General features: G+C 36.2%; 1 protein-coding gene across 6 annotated transcripts in view; it reads left to right on the top strand.

Annotated features, from left to right (window-relative positions):
• SIPA1L2 (signal induced proliferation associated 1 like 2) overlaps window positions 1-19,330 on the top strand; it is a 126,705-nt gene that overhangs the window by 82,691 nt on the left and 24,684 nt on the right. For all 6 annotated transcript variants that reach the window (XM_040058320.2, XM_040058319.2, XM_040058321.2 and 3 more), the window contains 5 exons: window positions 2,402-2,676; window positions 13,468-13,725; window positions 17,285-17,368; window positions 18,884-18,987; window positions 19,217-19,320. In XM_040058320.2, the coding sequence (XP_039914254.1) occupies window positions 2,402-2,676; window positions 13,468-13,725; window positions 17,285-17,368; window positions 18,884-18,987; window positions 19,217-19,320 (825 nt within the window). The remainder of the gene's footprint in view (window positions 1-2,401; window positions 2,677-13,467; window positions 13,726-17,284; window positions 17,369-18,883; window positions 18,988-19,216; window positions 19,321-19,330) is intronic.

Raw genomic sequence — 19,330 nt, 5'->3', positions numbered from 1 at the left:
ATTTCCTTTTCATTCGTCTAGTTCACAAATTATGAAAGGTTTGTTTTCCTTATTGAAATTTAGTCATAAAAGAGCTAGGTTAACAGTAGGTTAAAGTTTCCAGTATGCTATATAGTTCTAATACTATATGGAGAGTTACAAGCACAATCGAAAGTTCTATTTACAAAGAAAATTTCTAAAATATACTAAAACCTCAGAGGTGAAAAATGACAAAGGAAATAACTGCTTTGGTTTTGGTATGAAAACCCAGAACCTGACTTCGTAAACAAAGCCTGCAGAGTACATTTTAGACATCTAAATAGTGACTTTCACATTTTAACTTTGAAACCTACATCTTCAGAAGTAACTGGAACCAAAATTACTAGACAATAATTCTCAGAATATCTGATCCCTGCAATATCTTCAATATTTCACAGTTCACAGAAGATTATCCCTTAATAAATTAGAGCTAATTTCTTTACCTCACAGGTTAAAAGCATAAAGAGCATAAACCAGATCAGCAAAGTTAAAATAACTCATGGGTTTGTGGCATTTTGTTCTCATGTGTGCAAGTTCTAATTTTTTCTGCTGAGTGACAGATATCCATATATAAATGTTCTATGAAGAAAATAGTGCTTTAAAACTTACTGATGTACCAAATCTTGTGAGCTGTACAGTCCTTCCTCATGCACCCCTGAATCAGGTTGGGCCATTCTGCTGTGGCAAGTACACAGTAAGCTGGCCTGCCTGGATTCTGACTCAAGCAGGCAACAGAGAGCAAGAGTGACTTTTTCAAAATTGTTGGATTATACCTTTTTCTGACCCAGAGATGGGGCAGCTGAGAGGCATTTTAAAACTTTTATTCCCTTTTCAGTCTCATGTGAAGGGTGAGACAGTACAGATGTTATAATTCACGCCATCACAATCAGAAGCCAACTATTTCAATACATTCTAAGCATTTCTTGGCCTATCGGCTTTTGCCACACAATGCTGTTAATGCCTTAAAGCCAATCATCTAAAATTACCCCTCGTGGGTCCTACTACAGTGCATCTTCTATAGTTCTATTTCTCCAAAGTATCTAGTCTTCTTTGCAAGGCCATCATTTGAAACTTGCCTCTAGTTCCATTTCTCTCTCAATAATGTCTGTCCTATTCCATGGCATTTCTAAGTCAGCATTTTCTATCTTAAAGTTTGCATAGAGATACATACTTTGTGAGCCTTCTGTCAAGCTTTGAGAATTCTCAATAAATCCATTTCCCACATTAAATAGCCTCCTGAATTAAACTCAATCCATTAAATAACCTTTGCAGAGATCTGTCCTGCACAGCTGACAGTAAAGGCCACTAGCCTCCTATCTGTTTTTGTGATGCACACTAATCCCAGCCATAAACAGCAAGAATGCCTTTGTGGAACAAGGTGAGGTGTGCTGTGGAATGCTCTTAGTGTATCATGACCTTGTGAAGATCCCTTGATCTGTATTGTAACATAGGCATCTTTAAAAGGCAAGTATTTGCCTTGGTAGAGTATTTATGGGAGATCTTTGATAATGTTTCATAGTGGTTCAGGTTTTGTTCTAATTGAATCAAATATAGACTGGTTTTGGGACACTGACAAAAGGGAAGGCTGGGGTAACTCTCAAACTTCCTTGTAATGTGGACTAGAATTTTACCTTCTGGGTGTGGTGCAGTATCTCAGCTTACAGGCTGTTGTATGATTGTGATTTACATGGCAAAACTATTTTTCACAGTATATAGAAAAGAACCTGCTTAGCAAAATCTGAATTTGAAGGATTTGGGCTGCTCTAAATTATAGTTACTCTTCATTGAATGTGAGGGAAGTAATTTTTTTGTTTCTAAGTTTCCCAGTGACATGGAAACTCTCATCCCATTTTAGTGATAGCCTCATCTAGACATGATGGTAGTTAGGAATCTGCCTAAGAATCAAAATAAATTAATATTTTCTTCATTGCTATTTTCTTGAGGAAAACAAGCTGCTGGAACTGAGGCACTTCAATTTGTCTCATGTTATATCTTGGGTTTAATACTGTTTAATGCTGAATAAAAAACACCTGCACACCTGCAGTCAGCCAACAAAGAATTAAGTAATAGGGCAGCATTTTTCTTGCTTTGTATTTTGATGCTAAACCAGCTGTAAAGTTTTCAGTTAGATATAAATGGCATTGTGTTAACATTGGGCAAGGGGGAAGAACTTGGTATGGGTCAGCTTCCTGCCCTGGAGATGTAAGATTTTTAGCATTGTGAAAAGTTTCGTTCATTTCGTTTTGCGCAGAAACCTTCATTCAAAGATATATGTTAAGATAATTTAATGTTAATATATTAAAGATACTTAATATCGAGGTTTACATGACTTTAGAGCGTTTGTGTGCCCTGACAATCACGTAACAATCTGGTGCTTCCTCAGATAGTGACCAGAGGATGTGAAACCACGGAAATGACCCTGCGGAGAAATGGGCTGGGCCAGCTTGGATTCCACGTGAACTTTGAAGGGATAGTGGCTGATGTGGAGCCCTTTGGATTTGCATGGAAAGCAGGCCTACGGCAAGGGAGCCGCCTGGTCGAGATCTGTAAAGTGGCTGTGGCAACTCTGACCCATGAGCAAATGATTGACCTTTTGCGCACATCGGTGACAGTAAAAGTGGTCATTATTCAACCACACGAGGATGGAGCGCCCAGAAGGTAAGGAGCAGCAGTTCTCAGTGTAACATTTGTATCTGAGTTTGGCTTCTTTTTTTCTCTGCTCCTGGTCAAAGGATGACTCTTTTATTGAAGGCCTTTGGTAAATGGATATTGTCCATCATGTTGGGTGACAATATTGTTGAGGCTTTTAAAGCAGTCATTTCCCCAAACCCCATATTGACTTGTTATAGAAGATAAAATAAGATCCTAAAAGAAATTTAATGAAAAATTTACTTTTATATGACTTTAAAAGAGTAGGAAGTAAAATGTAGTGTATCTTGACTGAGTTGTCCTAAAGCTGATGTTATTTCTTTTATTCCACAGGAGAGTTTTATGTTTTAATGCTGAATTTAAAAATATGGAATCCTTTCCATGAAATTGTACCTAGTCCGTTGCATCTTTGGGGTTTCTCCAACTCTTGACTATTGGAAAAGATCTGTTTTATTTTTTTTTCTTTCAAAATTTAATGAAAATAGTGATTTTTTCCAGTCACAAGTCTCAGAGTTCTACTCGCTTTCTACAGATATCTAATTTTTTCACATTAACTGATGAATTACATCAATGAGTCTATCGTTTAAAGCAGAGATATCATATTGCAACATGAAATATATGCTCATGCTCGGGGAAAGACTGTAATAGCAATCATTACAGTGACTATAGCAGTGTTTTCAGGGTTGAAATGCATTTTTCTTTCATCAGTGTTCCTTTTTTGGTGACAAAAGACATTTTTCTCCATTTTTTAACATCATGAGGCAGAGAAGTAGGAAAAAATTGAAACTTTGTAACAGTGTGACTTTATTTCTCACACACCTTGTCTAGTCAGTGTGAATTGGCCTCATTCTAAATGAGAACAGTACCAGAGTAAATTTAATTACTTCTCTTCTTGTAGCAGGCCAACTTTAAATCTCTTGTTAATTTTTAATTCAACAGAAAAAACATTAGATGTGTTGCTTTTGGCAAGACAACAAGCAATAAAATTTTACGTAGCGTGCAGCACTGTGAAGTTGATGCCAACTGTATACGAATGCTGTTTAATTGGTGGCAATTCTCCAAGTAGTCATTGGCCTGATGTATGACACACAAGGGCTGTCCCCTGCCTCAGCCTGCACCGTGATGCTTCCCTTTCTGAACAAAATGCCTGTGAATGTAGGATACCACCGTTTTGCTTAGTTGGATAGAAATTTGCAATTAAGCCTCTCTTTGCTTAGCTTTGCTATTCTCACCATCTGCTTCTGGGTATGAATTTTCACTGACTTGTTTGGTATACATTTCCAAGCTGTTTACAGAATATGAGCCTAATGAGCTGATCCTTTTCTATTGAAGGTAAAAATGTGTATTTTATAGGCCCTGATAGAAAAATGCTTTCTATATGAACTGTTTATATTGTCTTTGATATAAATCTTCTTCTAGAGATAAAATCTTTAAATCCCAGATCAGTGTGATACATAGCACCCAAGTCTGTGTGTAGGAGGAGTTTGAACTGAGTGTTACCACACTGAGAAAAATCTGCAAAAGCTGTTCCTCTTTATAATTTTTAGCATTTTAAAAATTGTGTCTAATTACTAAGAAAAATGAATTTTTTTAAAACTATGTGCCCATTCTAATTTTTTTTAAAAAGCATGTTTAAGTTTTATTAGCTTCATCTTTCTAGTGTGTATATAAGAAATGTCTCTTTCTCTCAAATATCAATTTCCCACAGAAAACTGTTCATTTTCCCTTGTATAGCCCCAAAAATATGATTAGTGATTTTGACTGTCCAGTCTCTGGAGGGTTTTGAGCTTGCCTTTTTGCAGTGTTTATAATCTAAACAGAGCAGACAGAAAGCAGTTATAGATACTGCATGACAAGTCTGAGAATTTGTTGAAAAATAAGATCTTTGACTTTGTAAAATATTTTAATGAATGAGGAAAAAGAGGACAGGGCAGAAAGGGATAAATTATCAGAATTTTGGGGGAAAAAAGATAGCCTATTACTACTAGTTAAAATTTGTGAAAAGCCATCTCCCTGTCTCCTACTCAGTTGCTTCTCTTAGCCTTCTGCAGGTTCTTGTCACAGAAACAGAGAATAGCTGAGGTTGGAAAGGACCTCTGCAGGTTGTTGAATTCAACCCCATTGCTCAAAGCAAGGTCAGCTAGAGCAGATTGCTCATGGACATGTTCACAGGGTTTTGTATATCTCCAAGGATGGAGATTCAAAAAATTCAATATTTCAATTTCAGTATGCAATCATCCTTTTAGTAAGAAAAGTTTTTATGGGTGCTTAAATGGAATATCCTGTACTTCGGTTTTGCACCTTGCCTCCTTTGTTTTCACTGGATACAGTTCTTAGTCTATCATCTTTTTTCCTTTATCCCCCCATTAGATATTTTATACACATTGATAAAATCCCTCCTGAGCCTCCTCTTTCCCTGGCTGAATGATACCAGCACTCTCAGTCCCTCATTGTGTTCAGATGCCCTTATTCCTTAATCGTCTTTGATCCTTTGCTGGACTTGCTCCATATGTTCATGTCTCTCATGTACTCTGATATCAGGTTTATTCAGAAATTTACAGGTAGTGGTTTTGGATGTAAAACAGGAGTATCTGGAGAACTAAATCCATTTCACCTTGGCTTGACAAGGAATTTCCTTGTCCTTGGAGAGTCCATGCATGGTTAAACAGGATTGAATTGAGCCTCTGTGCAAACACCTACTTGTGATAAACATTTAAGGCAGGTGTGACAGCTTGTCAGGAGGGAACTTTTTTGTATCAGGTAGCTGTAATGATTATCAAATAACACTCAAAGCAGACATACAGATATTTTTGTCATATTTGGGGGTCCATCTGTCCTTTACCTGCACATTACAAGTGTCTAGGAAAATGATAGTTAAAAAGCAGGAGAAAGATTTACACCTGTGCTCCAGTACTTATTGCTTTTATTCACAGCTGGTTTTAGAGGTTTTCTGCTAAGAAATGATGCATCAGACTATCTGACATATGTAGGAAAGTACATTTGGAGGCTGAAACAAGTCCCTTGAAAGTTTGACTCATCCTACAGGGTATATGATCTCCTGGCAGTTGGGTAGGCTTTTCTTCTCTGTATTTCATCCTGGTTTCTCTGAGTTCAGTATTTGTTGTCAGTTTTGGTGTGTGTTTGTTGTTGTTTTTGGAGTTTTTTCACTTAAATGCCATAATCTAGGGTTTCAAGGTCAGCCACTAAGATTTTGCCCACAGTGCGTAGACATAAAAATGCATATATCTTTGTTCCTAAAAGGATCACATGCATTAAAAGTTTACATAACATTTGAAAGAATATAAATATAATTTTAGCAAAAAAAATTCCAGAGTTTTACGAAAAAAATCCAAATGTATCATTTTATTAATGCCCATCTTTCATTTTCTGAGATAATCAGCCGATTTTCACTTCTAGAAAGACTACTTTCTGCTAAGCTTTGTCTGCTGGATTCTATAAATACAAAGCAGTGAAGAATTTCTCTTTGGGTTGCTTACTAGTACTAGTTCCTTGCTGGGATCAAGTTCTGAAGTGAGTTTACACAGATTGGACATGAGTGCCATGGAATGTCTTGAGAATTGCATCCTTCAAGTGAAAATGAGTTTCAAGTGTGCAGGGGTGTTTCCAAAGCAGTCCCTTGAAAAAAACATCAGCCAAAACAGAGTTCTTTAATCAAGTTCTTGATTTTTTTTTTGTCTGTTAGCTTACACACAAATAATCTGTAATCCATCATTTTAAGAGAAAACCAACTAAATGTAAGTGTGCACCCATTGAGAATAAACTATTAGCAGTAAACAATTAACAAGGATTTTTTTCATGCAAACTGTCTTGTATTCATTTATTTCAGCATAAAAATAAACTATTTGAACATTGAAGGTGCTTACAAAGAAATGTTACAGAGTGATTAGGAAATTAGAGAGGAAAATTCTGCTCGATAAATGTCTTCCATTACTTAATGTAGATCCTTCTACTGGAGTCTTGACAGTAGTATATGCAAAAGCAATCATGGAATAAGGCCTTTCATTTACTATCCTGTAAAATTTATGAACTTGAGACAAAGCTCCTGCTGTTTTCAGTTTGCTCCAGCAATTAAATAATCATGCACAAATTGATGCAGAAATCTAAGTTATTTGTGTGGCATCAGGCTGATATTTAGATAGAAGAAAATGCTATTTAAAACATAAATTCTATAAATGACAAAGTGGTATTAGAACAAATATGTTGGCCATTGTTTTCAGATCTGAATAAATATTCTTGTGTCATATTTGTTTCTGTGCTAGGTCTCTCCCTTCAGAATTTTTGGTTTGAGGTTGTGTGCATTTTAACAGGAGAATAATGATGTTCATTCTGATTTGCTTTCACTGGTGGTGTTATAGTAGTGTTCAAGGACACTATATCCTTAATCAGCCAAATCCAATCAAGGAATTCAAGCACTTCTAAATCTATTTTAAACTGTAGATTTTGCAAGATCCTTTTTTACTACATTTTACCTATGTGTTTGTCTTAGTTCAACTACCATTTTATATAAAAAAGAAATTGCTTGAGAACTGATTAAGAAACAATTTCTAGGAAATTTAGAAAGCAAACAAAACTTGAAGCAGAATTTCCAGAGCTAGCTATAAACAGAAGCTGGAGAGCTGTAGGAGCAGTAGTTTCCACTGTTGGTCTGAACAAGCAAGAGACTCTCTTTCTGCTGTTGCAGAGAGTTTTGAAAATGGAAATACTTTAGTAACTATGACTGAAACTGCCAGTGGGCCATTTTTGAGTACTACTGCAATTCTTCTGAGGTTGTTTTATTCTTTTGAACATTGCAAACTCCTTCTTACAAATAAAATAGATGTAATGACTTATTTTCCAGTCCTGATGCTTGTTCCCCTTAAAGGACTATAATTTCTTTGAAAGAATAGTCTTTTCGGGGCTTTTTAAAAGTAACAGATAACAAACAGAGTATAGAATGTTTGGAATATGCTCTCAGGAAGGGGGAGAGGCTATTGTGTGGTGGACTTCAGTTATTGTCACAGGAGTGTTTGCCATAAGCTGGTGGGGTAGTTTGTAGGGCCTTCAGATTCTTAATATTTATTTACTTATTAATAAATTAAGCCATCTGAGCTAGAAAGAAGCCAAGTCTAACATCACCTGAGGCAGGCTGAAGCAGCAAAACCTGAATGTTTGATTGTAAAAGTAGAATTTGGATGTACCAAACCATTTAATTACCACCCCTGCTACTAATCTAAGAAGGCTGAAAATACCTGAAATTTCTAGATTCTGATATTTTGTAGCTGCAACTGAAAGAACTATCACTAAGAAAATGTAATTATACTAATTGGAAGCTGTACTACTTGGAAAAGTTAATCCTCTCTACCCAATAAAAACTAAAATGGTAGAAAATGCTTAACTGTGTTTCTCATACAAATAGTCTTTGATTATTTTTTTTAACTGAGTTATGAATGAACTTATAGTAGGGGTTAATTATAATTGCTAAAGTTAATTATGTGTACAGTTGTTACAGTCAAGCAGAAAAAAACCCCTAAATGCCTGGCAAAGCACTGTTTGTCTCTATGGAGAGATGCAAAGAAGAGTTTCAGACTACTTTTTTTCTTTTTTTTTCCTTTTTTTTTCTTTCTTCTCTCTATTCATAGAATTATATTAGAATCATAGAATGTTGTGGGTTGGAAAGGACCTTAAAGATCACCTACTTCCTGTCTGTATTTCTCTTTTACATGTAACAATACAGATGTAGAGGCTCTTTAAGGGGCCTCTGAATTGCTTGTCAGCTTGCCAATACAAAGGTTTGTTTGAAAACTGCATAGTAATAAAGATGAGTTTAATAGTAATAAAGATGAGTTTATCTTCAAGAAGGAGGGATTGGCAGCTTCAACTCTTTAGCTCCATGGAGGGACTTCTAGAGAGTCATCACTTCCCTTAAACCAAAGTGATAGGGTGGGCAGCAGCCCTGTCTGAGGTTGCTGTAAGCAATCTCACACATCTATTATGATATGAAATTATCATAATATTAAATACAAATTTGATTTAATTTTTGAAATATTTTTGAATTATGTATGATTACTGTTAATAGGTTTCTGAGATGTTAGAACTTGGAATTTTTGTCTTGACTTTTTGACCAAAATTCTCTTAGACCATTTCTGTATTATGCAGTGTCTTGGACTTGTGCTGTAACTGAGATAAGGGGTCAGTGGAATTGAGATATTACCTGCAGGAGGTACTGCACGGTGTCAGGGAAGGAAAAAATCTGTGTAGTTAGTCTTAACTAACTACATCCTGAGTCTCAGCAAAACTAAGCTACTAAATTCTGCTTTTCAATTAAATCCCTATAATTATATGAAATTAATCTGTGTTTTATTATGTGGATTTAATAGACTGCACAACGAGTCCTCAGGCTTGTTGTGTCACTTTGGGCACTACTGTAGTGTAAGAACAAACATGCACTCTAATAGAAGTGATTGTTTGCAAAAAGTTTGAGTTAGAAGAATGGAGTTATTGTACTGCTGGATAAAGACTCTTTCTTGAGCAGGATTAGATGTTTGGTATTGAAATCCTGATAGTAAGAAATAACTTACCGGTGTAATAAACTGATGTACACCAGTGATTCCTTCTGTCCCTATGTCTCCTTGCAATACATTGAACCAGAGTTAAATTGTAAGTGGGTATTCTAGTTATGTTGATACTCTAACAAATTCTTCATACTTGAAATCTGTAGATAGCTGGGGTCCAAATACTGAAGTTGTACCCCGTAGCTGATAGTCAAGATTTAGCAGAAAAGAAGGCTTTTGGGCAGCTATCAAGGTGACAGGGTGTTGATCATGGTGCATGGAAACTTCTGTCTTTTCTGTGGAGATGGATATTTAGTGAGTTTACCTGGGGTCCCTACCTAATGTAGGCCCTTCATAGAGCCTATTACAGAACCTTTGTATGGAATCTGAAACTAATATTGAGAGGATTGGTTAATGTAGTTTTAAAAATTTAATGGAGTGCTTGATAATTCCTTCAGAACATAATGCTCCTTGTAGAAACATTTGAATATTGCAGATTTTTATAGAGGACTCTTAAATTTTATGTTGTCATGACCTTCTAGCTATTATCATAGGGTCATGCTCTCTTTAATTGCAGAGTAGGTTTTATTAACCAGATTTTTAGGAGGATAATCTGGCTCTTGAACCAAAGGTATTAGTAGGAGTCTGTGCTTTATGTTGAAGCATTGATTTAATTAATCCCGAGCTATGGTGAAGGGCAGGAAGTGCTATAATTTCTGGTATGTGGTTAAGATATGGTCACATTTTCTTGTTAAATATCATGAGTCTGTTCTTCAAATGTTATGTCGAATATAATTGTGCAAGACATTTGATATCCTATACTTTTTTAACATCAATTCAAGTATCTTTTTAAAACCATAAAATAGAGATTTGTCCTTATAAAGTAAGTTTAAAAGAAATATATAAAATTTAAATTTAAAAGCTATCATTTAATACCAGTGCCAATGTATATTCTTGCACTGATGGAATCAGTAACAAGATCAAAAGTTAGGTGAAGGTGAAATTACATATTTAAGAGGGATTTGCATTTATTTTTGGGCTGTTTTTTAATGCAAGATAACTTACAGTTTGATCCATGGCAGGGAGTGGAGGTAGGGATTGCAGGCATGAATTCTTTCTCTGTCTTCCTGATATGGGAGGTAGCTACAATTATGACTTTACCTATATCAGTATACTGCAGTATCTGTTCTGCTTGTGAAGCAGTGAAGCATATTTTTTCATATAAATGTTGAAGTGATTGGTTTGGTACTTTTAAATTAAGATTTAAAGGCCTTATGTGACAAAAGAAGCTATCTGAAACCATGGAAATTCTTTTTTGAGCCAGTTAAAACAAGCATTCTAGGGCTCTGTTTTGAATTCATAAGCAACACTGTTAAATTTTTATAGTGATTTGAAACAAGGTTCTTCTGTAAGCCTTTTTCTGCAGGAACTGTGTCCTCTTTTTTTTTTTTTTTTGTAGGAAGAATATGTTTTCCTGATGCAAACAAGCACAAAATTTTACAAAATTTTCAGTTCTTACTCATTGTGGGAGAGCTTATTGTTTACTATTATACCATCTTTTTTTTAATTAGTCAGCAAGCTAAGTCAAACTAAATAGTACTAACAATCCCTTTTGCTTTTAAAACCAGTGGCTATTTTTACAGCATTTAGAGTACTTTATGGGGAGTATCTAATGAGTATCTAATGAGGGGTACAGTCGCATGTTATAGCATTACATGCTATAACTTTCTCAATTACTAAGACGAATTGTAAAATTGATATCTTAATAATAGAAGTTGGGGAGGGTGTGGTTTGTTTCTGATGCCTAAAGCCTATAGGAATGAAGAAGGGGGTGAAACAGTACTAAGAAATTAGCAGAAGGGAGATCGAAATTTTAGCCTACATAATTGTTCAACTTCTTCATCAAATAATGGAAAACTGTGTATATATGGTCACATAAAAAGTTATGCAGTGCATCAGACTAATATTAACCTTACTGTGTCATTCTTTGAGCTGCAAAAAGAAAAAAAGGAATCATGGCTGCATTGCTGGAGGCTGTTGTCTCCTACGCCTTCTTTGTTGCAGGCAGTGAATGAGGCAGGAACTTGCATGAAAGGAACCATGATATTGGAATATAAGCAGTTGAAAAACACACTGGAGAAATATATTCGGTATATGCTTCAGCAGTAGAAGAGTTTGCACAATTCTGTGCAATTTGCTCAACTTGACCTTTTTTCCTGGTGTTCCTCATTCTAAGAGCCCAGCATGTGATTCTCAGAAGAGTGAAAAAAGTTTTAAAAATCGATATGTGGACTGAGGCAGTCTGAAGTGGTGTTCCGAATAACTATGGCATTTCAGGGTGAGGGGAAGGTTAGAGGTATACCAAACTGACCCTCTGAAATGATGTGATAATTTTATAACAGTGATTTCTCTGTAGCATGATTCCATGTCTGTGAGAAGAGATTATTAGGGTGGTTTTACTTCCTTAGGGATGCTCAAACCAGAAAATCATGATTGCAAAATTCTGTGTTGCCTCCAGCGTGTCCAACTATGATTTGACAGCAGAGGTTGGACATGTCAGATTTTATTGGTGCGTCTTACAAGGATATTTCTGATAAAAGAATAACATTAAAAAAACAGGCATTCAGAGTTCTGCTTTGGAACATTCTAGGTCTTCAGCTCATCTTTATCAAGGTGTCTTGGCTATCGATCTCCATATCGATCAATATTGGCTATCAATCTCCATTCTCAATACTTTCATCATCTATATTTTTAAGTTCTTTAACTTTTTCATGTGTTTGAGTGCCACCGGGGACAGAGATTTAGTGCTACAGGATGAACTTGCCAATTTGTTACTAAAAAATTCAGCAGAGTTAAACATTTGCCTGGATCAGACTACGCATATACAGAGTATGTAGAATGCAATTGCTACAGTTGCTCACGGGACTTCCCTTCAACAACCTTGAATAAGGCAGTTTGCTTTTTGTCTAATATTTTTTTCTTTTAATCTGTTTACCAGAACACAGATGATGAAAATGTTCCTTGGGAAGGTTGATTCAGAAGCTTTAATGCACAGTGGTTTAATGTGGGAGAATTTACGCAATTTGCTTGCGCTACACATTTGTGTTGAGCCACTTAGGCCAAGATATTTTCAGGGTTAAGACTGTAAATTCTATACGCTCTGTTGCACTTTCTCTAGGTGACTTTAATTTAGTTGCAAATGGTAAATGTTGGTCTTTCAACAAAAGCGAGGCTTGATCGAGACTCAGCTAAGAAATGGAGCAGAATTGTAATTGAGACAGAGAAGCAAATTTTCACTATTTCTTACTTAAAATTAATTACTGCTTTGGAAGTCTTTAGTGTGTTCTCCTCATAGATATTGATTTAGTACACACTGCCTATCAGAAAAATAATGGAGATGGAATGTTGAGAATATAAAAAAATCTCCAGTGATAATCAGTATTGACTAAAGGGTGTGTGAAGCTTCTATTAACCAATTTCTGAAACAGTAGAGCTTAGTTATTGCATGCAGCAAATATCCCACAGGCACACTGATCCTTTGTGGTACACTACCAGTACTTTTGCCTGGGTTTATGCTGTCTGTGAATACTGTTAGTATTTAACCACACTGTAAACTTCAAGCAGAGATGGTAAGCCAAATTGTTTCTGCTCTGTCTCTTCCTTCCACTTCCCCACTTCTCTTCCAGGTTTATAAATCCCTGGGAAAAGATACATTAGAAAGTACACTTTAAAAACTCAGGGAAAAATATTTAGGTGCCAATTAATTGTGTTGTAGTCTGTGCGCTCTGTCACGTGGTGGGGACAAGGTGGGATTTTGAAGGAGAGTTCTCAACCCCACTAAGAAATGTTTAGTTTGCTGCAAAGCAACAAACCTGTTTCTGACATTTAAAGAAATCAATGCCATTTTAGAAAAACTTGATGCTTTATTACTTGTAAATGCCTTGTCTCTAAAAGTTTTTATTATGCAAAATTCAAGCTGCAGATGAATTTACAGAAGTTTAATATGTTCCCCATTTTGAAAGGTGAAGAGCCAGTTCAAAGATCTTTGAGCACATGATAGCAAATCTTTTATTTTGAAATGTTTTCTACCTGCTTGGCGTGACAGTTTTGAAGCGTTCGAAGTACCATGCTGTATGAACACCTCTGGGCACCTGCAATCAAAATATGTATATACTTCTGACTGTGAATGCAAGATTTCTCTCTCTGTCCTCTCCTGTGAGGCTGATGAGTACTTTTATTTGTCCCACAGGGGTTGTTCAGAACTTTGTCGTATACCCATGGTGGAATACAAACTTGACAGTGAAGGCACCCCATGTGAGTATAAAACCCCTTTCAGAAGGAATACCACTTGGCATCGGGTGCCGACTCCCGCTGGGCAGCCTCTCTCTCGTGCCTCTCCAATCCTAGGAACATCTGACAGACTGCAGTGCCAGCAGCTTCTCCAGCAGGCTCAGACAGCCATTCCTCGTAGCACTTCCTTTGATAGAAAGCTGCCAGATGGTGCAAGGTAATACGCTCGCTGGTTAATGCCTGCCATTTTCCTCACGTGTAGTACTTTTGAAATCTCTGCTTTCTAGAACCTTGGGGTGTTGTTTTTGAAACCTTATTTTACTGAGTTTTGACAGTAATTTTAATGCTGAGGTTGTGTGAAATGACATTCTCTGGACCAGTCTGCTTGAAACAAGTGACTTTTGGTGTTTGTGGTGGAAGTGGGCTGTACTGAGGATCCTACTGCTGAGGACAGCTGACCTTTCCCTTTAGTCCCAAATCACTGAAGTGGGAAACTGCCTTACAACTTTTGGATCATAATAATGACCTGTTTCCCACCTTTTGGAAGACTATTTAAACAAATACTGTGTAAATAAAATGAACTCATTCCTTTAAAAATTAATTATTTAATCTCGTTACCAAAGTATTGGCTTGGTTTCAAAGGGTTCTGTAACTCATTACCAGCCCTTATGCTTTGCTTTGCTTTTAATTAAACAAAGCAGAGCTTGTGATTTGAATATGTAACACCTCTTAGATGATGGGATGGTATCCTTAAATGTTAGCTCTGTTCTAATTTAATCATAATTCTTCAGAAGATGAAACTTCATTTTTAAAGATAAAAATTTGCAAATACACTTGACCTTTGGATTATTTAGGAAAACCATATGTCTTGAACAGAACTCTGTCCTTTATTGTTTATAATTATTTCAGCTTACGCCCCTATCTGTGGGGTGATGCAGTTCTAATTTCCAAGGAAATTAGAAAATATCTTAGTGATAAAGAAATCTGAAATACTAGTCTTAAATGGGTTTAAAACAATTCTGGGTGAAATCATGAAATGCCACTATCACCACATTGACTACCTTACTTAGTAGAAAAGAATTAATGACTTTGTACATTGAAATGTACACAAGTAATAGTAGTACATATTTGAAAATATGTCTCTCATTGTCTGGGGAAGGAAGACTCCCAGTTATGACCATTTGATCATTTGTGTTCTCCTTCTCCCCTACCCATTTCTCCACCCCCTGAAAAATTGAGAGGTGCATTTCTCTAAGCATTTAAATACCATTATAGAACTTAAGCTTTTCCTAATGTCTTGTTAATGAAATTCTCAGTAACATCTAACAAAAGGAGACAATGTGTCAAATGTCAGAAATACTTCATAATTTATGAAGCTTTATTAAACATACTCTATGCCAATACAGAGAAGAAATGAAAGCTTTCTGACATGCTACTCAATTCCAAAAAGGCTTCACAAGCATAAGCTGCACTTCTCATAACACTCAGCAAAGCACGTGAAAAAATGCTTAGACTGGGTCTACTCTTATCATGAAGAAATCCCTGTATCACTTAAGCAAAACATGTGCAGTGCAGAAGTGCAGTTCTGGGGAAGACATGATACAGAGTATTAATAATGAAAAGAGAGGAAAATTATGGATTCTGACACGTAGATCTTGACACTTGTAAAGAAAGGTACCTCACTGGCACGGTCTTTCCACATGGGAAGAGGCATAGTTGATGATTTGGCAGAGAAATGAGCTTAAAACAGAGGAGTTTGAAGTAAGGTGGATTAGTACTTACAAGTAGTCTTGCAAGGGTGAAAGTGTATTCTCAGGCTTGGAAAATGATGAAGAGATTTTAGAGGGTCAGAGACCCAGTATCGGTATAAGGGTGCATGTAGGGAGAGGCAGGTTGATAAAACAGGGAAGGTTTAACAGCTGATCTGAAAATGAGCTAATGGTGAAATCAGCAATAGAACTGTTTGGTTTAGAGATAAAAAGATGAAGAAGCAGAAGAAACATGGACTAGATATAATAAGACTTAAGCAGCAAAAATTCAGCTACTATGACATATAACATTTAGGTGCCCAGTCCCTGGAGTGAAATTAGAAACTGAGAGCTGAATGCTTATGCTCCTAATACAATTCCTGAGAATTAAGTGCTTTGAGAAGGCAATCCAAGTATTCTGGTGTTGTTCAAGGAATTTCCTCTACTTAGTCACTTATAAATACAAGGATATCCTTAAGCTCTATTCGTGTTTTCACAAAGTGGCTAATTTTGTGACAGCTGCTCGTAGCATGTGCCTAAGTGACGCTTCAGGCGGACTCACGCTTCTGGTTTTTGCACCAAGAAGTCTCTGTGTACTTTAGTCCCTGAGTCACACTTGTAGGCAATGCATCCTATCACCTGGAGTCTGGAATCCTTTCCTGAGAGCAGATGGTTAGAATTTTCATGTGAAGAAACTGTGTGACAGAGTCATTGATGGAATTTCTGTGGTTCTCCTTTTGTAGCCACTTACTGTTAACTAGGCTAAAGGCTTCACACTTGTCCAGCAAATGGGAGGTACATATATTTCAGCCTTGGAACAGCACAAAGGAGTATCCTGGCTTTGAGGACAATGCCTGGAGGGTGGAAACACATAGGATGATAATTTACCTATTCCTTAATGCTGGGTCACTTAATCTGTGCATGAAATGCATAATTCTTGGTGGTAATAACAAGTTCATGGAACTGAATTAAGCTGTAGCCTATTGACTACTTCACTTAACTGAGGGAGGTTCAGTCCTGTCTATACTTCTCAGAGAAAGACATGCTGAAAAATAAGGTAATACTCTATTTATTGTACAGTGGCTATTAGACAAAATATAACACCTAAAGTCTTTAAAAAACAAAATATAATAGCTACTATCTTTAAAATGTTCGAGCTGAATGGTAAAGTTGCTTATTAAAAGGTCATGTTCTTTGGAAAATATTTTGCATAAATCAAAAAACACCTCTTCATTTCCTCCCTGAGTACACACATTCATTTCTACATGAAAAAGAAAAGGGGAGAGAGAAACCAAAAAAGATAAACACAGGGAATTGAATTCACGATAAAGTGAAGATACTTGAAGGAAATTGTGTTGTAGTTATGGAATGATGTGCGCAGAAGTGAAGGAAAGGATGTGACCCAAATTTAAGCATTAAATTTCAGCTGTCTGGAAATCTAAGGAAACTGCTTAGAGACATTGTTAACACATGAGGCTTAAAAGTTTAAGTAATAAGTACAAAAAAATACCCTTCATAAAAATACTTTTTGTTGTTTTTCTATGTTAAAGGATTAATGAAATAAAACTTTTTAAAGTATTAGAATTCCACTTCCAATTTTACTATCTTTAAAGTTGGAATAAGTGCCAGGGACTAACAATCATTTCTGATCCAATTCCCACATATGAATGTAGCGACCCAATCCAGCTGCTTTGACTCCTGAGTAATTCCGCTTATTCAGAGCTAAAGCCAGATCTAAGGAAAATAGGATTTGGTACTTAGTCTTTCTCTTTTTGTGCCTTTTTATATATTCAGTTAGAAATATTTTCATAGTGAATAAATACTATACTTTTAAAATTCTTGTTCAAATTTTACAAAACTAAGATAAACCTTTTGAATTCCCCAAATGGGTGTAACTAAGTGTTCACACTGCATCTGTACTATTTGTGAAAATGAATGTATTTGATAAAAGAACTACAACCCAGTTCAAATCTGAAACCCCACAAATAACTCAGTGCGCTGTTAATGATGCTAAAATCAACATTGCAGAAGTTCTCCAAGCAATCAGTCCTCATCCAGTGACCCAGGACCAAGCGGGAGCAGCCACTGGAGACAGCAAGTGGGATATGACGGGTATTAGTGATTTTTAAAAAAATTTATTTAAATCATTCAGTAGCTCCCATGCATCTTCTTTTCTTAAGCAAAATTTTTATGGGTGTTCTAGATTTTATTTTCAAACACTGTTAGTGTCTTTTAAGATATACAGGTTTACTGATCTTTGATGTAACATGCATGCAACTGCAATTTTAAAGTCATCCTAATTTAACTCTTTAGGATCATATTTTTAAGTTCAGGTAAATGAGAAATGGTTCTTAGGTTTATTTTCCCAGTAATAGGCCAGGAATCAGCTAGTAACTCAGAACTAGAATAAAATAATAATACTTCCTCCTCCTGCTTCAGGAGGAAGGTGTTTGATTAAGAAAAAAATCTTTATGGTTTTTGAAGGTTTTATTTCCTGCTGTGTTTGTTTTGGTAATGCCCATTCCCTAGCATATGTCCTCAAAAAAGTAGGAATTTCAGAGATCTCTTCTCCCTAGAAAGCTGTGTATAGATGGTCCTTTTGCATCCCTGTTAATCCCTTGGTACTGAAATTTCAGAAATTAGCTATCTGTATATAAAAGACCACTCCAATATAACTCATGTTATAAGAATATTATGTGAGGCATCTGTTCTAAACTACTTTAAAGTTATGACTTTGTTGTGTATATACAGCTGCTGAAAACACTCCTGTTACAAAATGTTGAGCTATGGCGGTATCTAAAATAGAGTAATATAAAGCATTTCAGACTTGCCAAGTGGCTTTCAGAAGCTACCTTTCAGAAAAAAACAAACAAAAAAAAACCAAAAAAAAAAAAAAAAAAAAGTGAATATTGAAAGCATCAGCTTGACTCTTTGAAGCTTATTAATGCTTTGGCGTGATTGATTGTGGTTAAGATATTCCATGTAGCAGATATATATGCAGTCTCTTGTAGATTCTTCAAGGAATTTTACATAACTCAGTGAAATCTCTGGCAACTAAATAGATGATAATAATTCAAGTAAAACTGTAGCTTTTTTTTTTTTTTTTTTTTTTTTTTTTTTTTTTTTTTTTTGGGACAGTCAACTCATCAAAATGCATCTTGTATCATTTTTTCCAGCACAGCAGTCTAGGTTTTAGTTTGTTGCTTTGTGAAATGTTTAAACTTTTGCAGTATAATGCAGAGCAGTGGATCTGGTACTAACTTATACATTCTCAGTGTGAAACCCTGCAAAACTACGATTACTTTCTGTGGGGCTTAGATCACAAAGAGGTTAAGCATATATTACCGTGATTCTTCACTGCAAAAGCTTTTGGGTATATAGCCCCAAGAATACATTTCTTAAAGTTCAGTGTCTTCTTGGCATGTTCACACTTCAGCTAAATAGTGTGCTGTTGCAAAAATTGCATGTAAATATTTCTGTGCAGAGTTTGGAAATGTTTGGGAATGGTGATTATTTTAAAAAGTCACGAAAGAGTACTTTTAAGAGTAAAAAGCAGTATAGATCATCATGTAACTAATCTTACAGGATAAAAACCCTAACAGCTTAATTTTCTGCTTATATTAAAAGATGCCAGTCCCCTTTACTCCATGAACATCACCAAGGTTCAGGCTCACTGGAATGTGAAGGAGGCAGAGAACGAGAGGAAACTCTGGAAGGAACTAGACATGCTGGTAATACAACCCACTGTATCTTTCAAGTACCTGTCCTTTGCAATGCAGTGGCTGTTGAAATGCAGCCCCCTCCCCATGTGGAGGTTTGACACACAAAGAGCTTGTGATGTGACCGTGAAAGCGGGGACTGTTACGGCATTCTGCGGAGATACCTGTGTCTGATTGCAAAGAGTGTGCAGGTTTGAAACCTGATGCTGAGTCGTGTGCCTTTCTCCATTATTTTTGGCAGAAGCCAAGTGGCATGCACCATCAACCAAAGTCCTGAGCTCCTACAAAGACCGAGCTTTACAGAAAGAAGGCAGTGGCAAGGAGTCGCCAAACAAGCTTTCACATGTAAGTCTTT

This window comes from Hirundo rustica, chromosome 3 (genome assembly GCF_015227805.2).
Source record: "Hirundo rustica isolate bHirRus1 chromosome 3, bHirRus1.pri.v3, whole genome shotgun sequence".
Taxonomy (NCBI): Eukaryota; Metazoa; Chordata; class Aves; order Passeriformes; family Hirundinidae; genus Hirundo; species Hirundo rustica.
The sequence above is the reverse complement of the archived record's forward strand: the minus strand, read 5'-3'. Positions and strand labels throughout refer to the sequence as shown.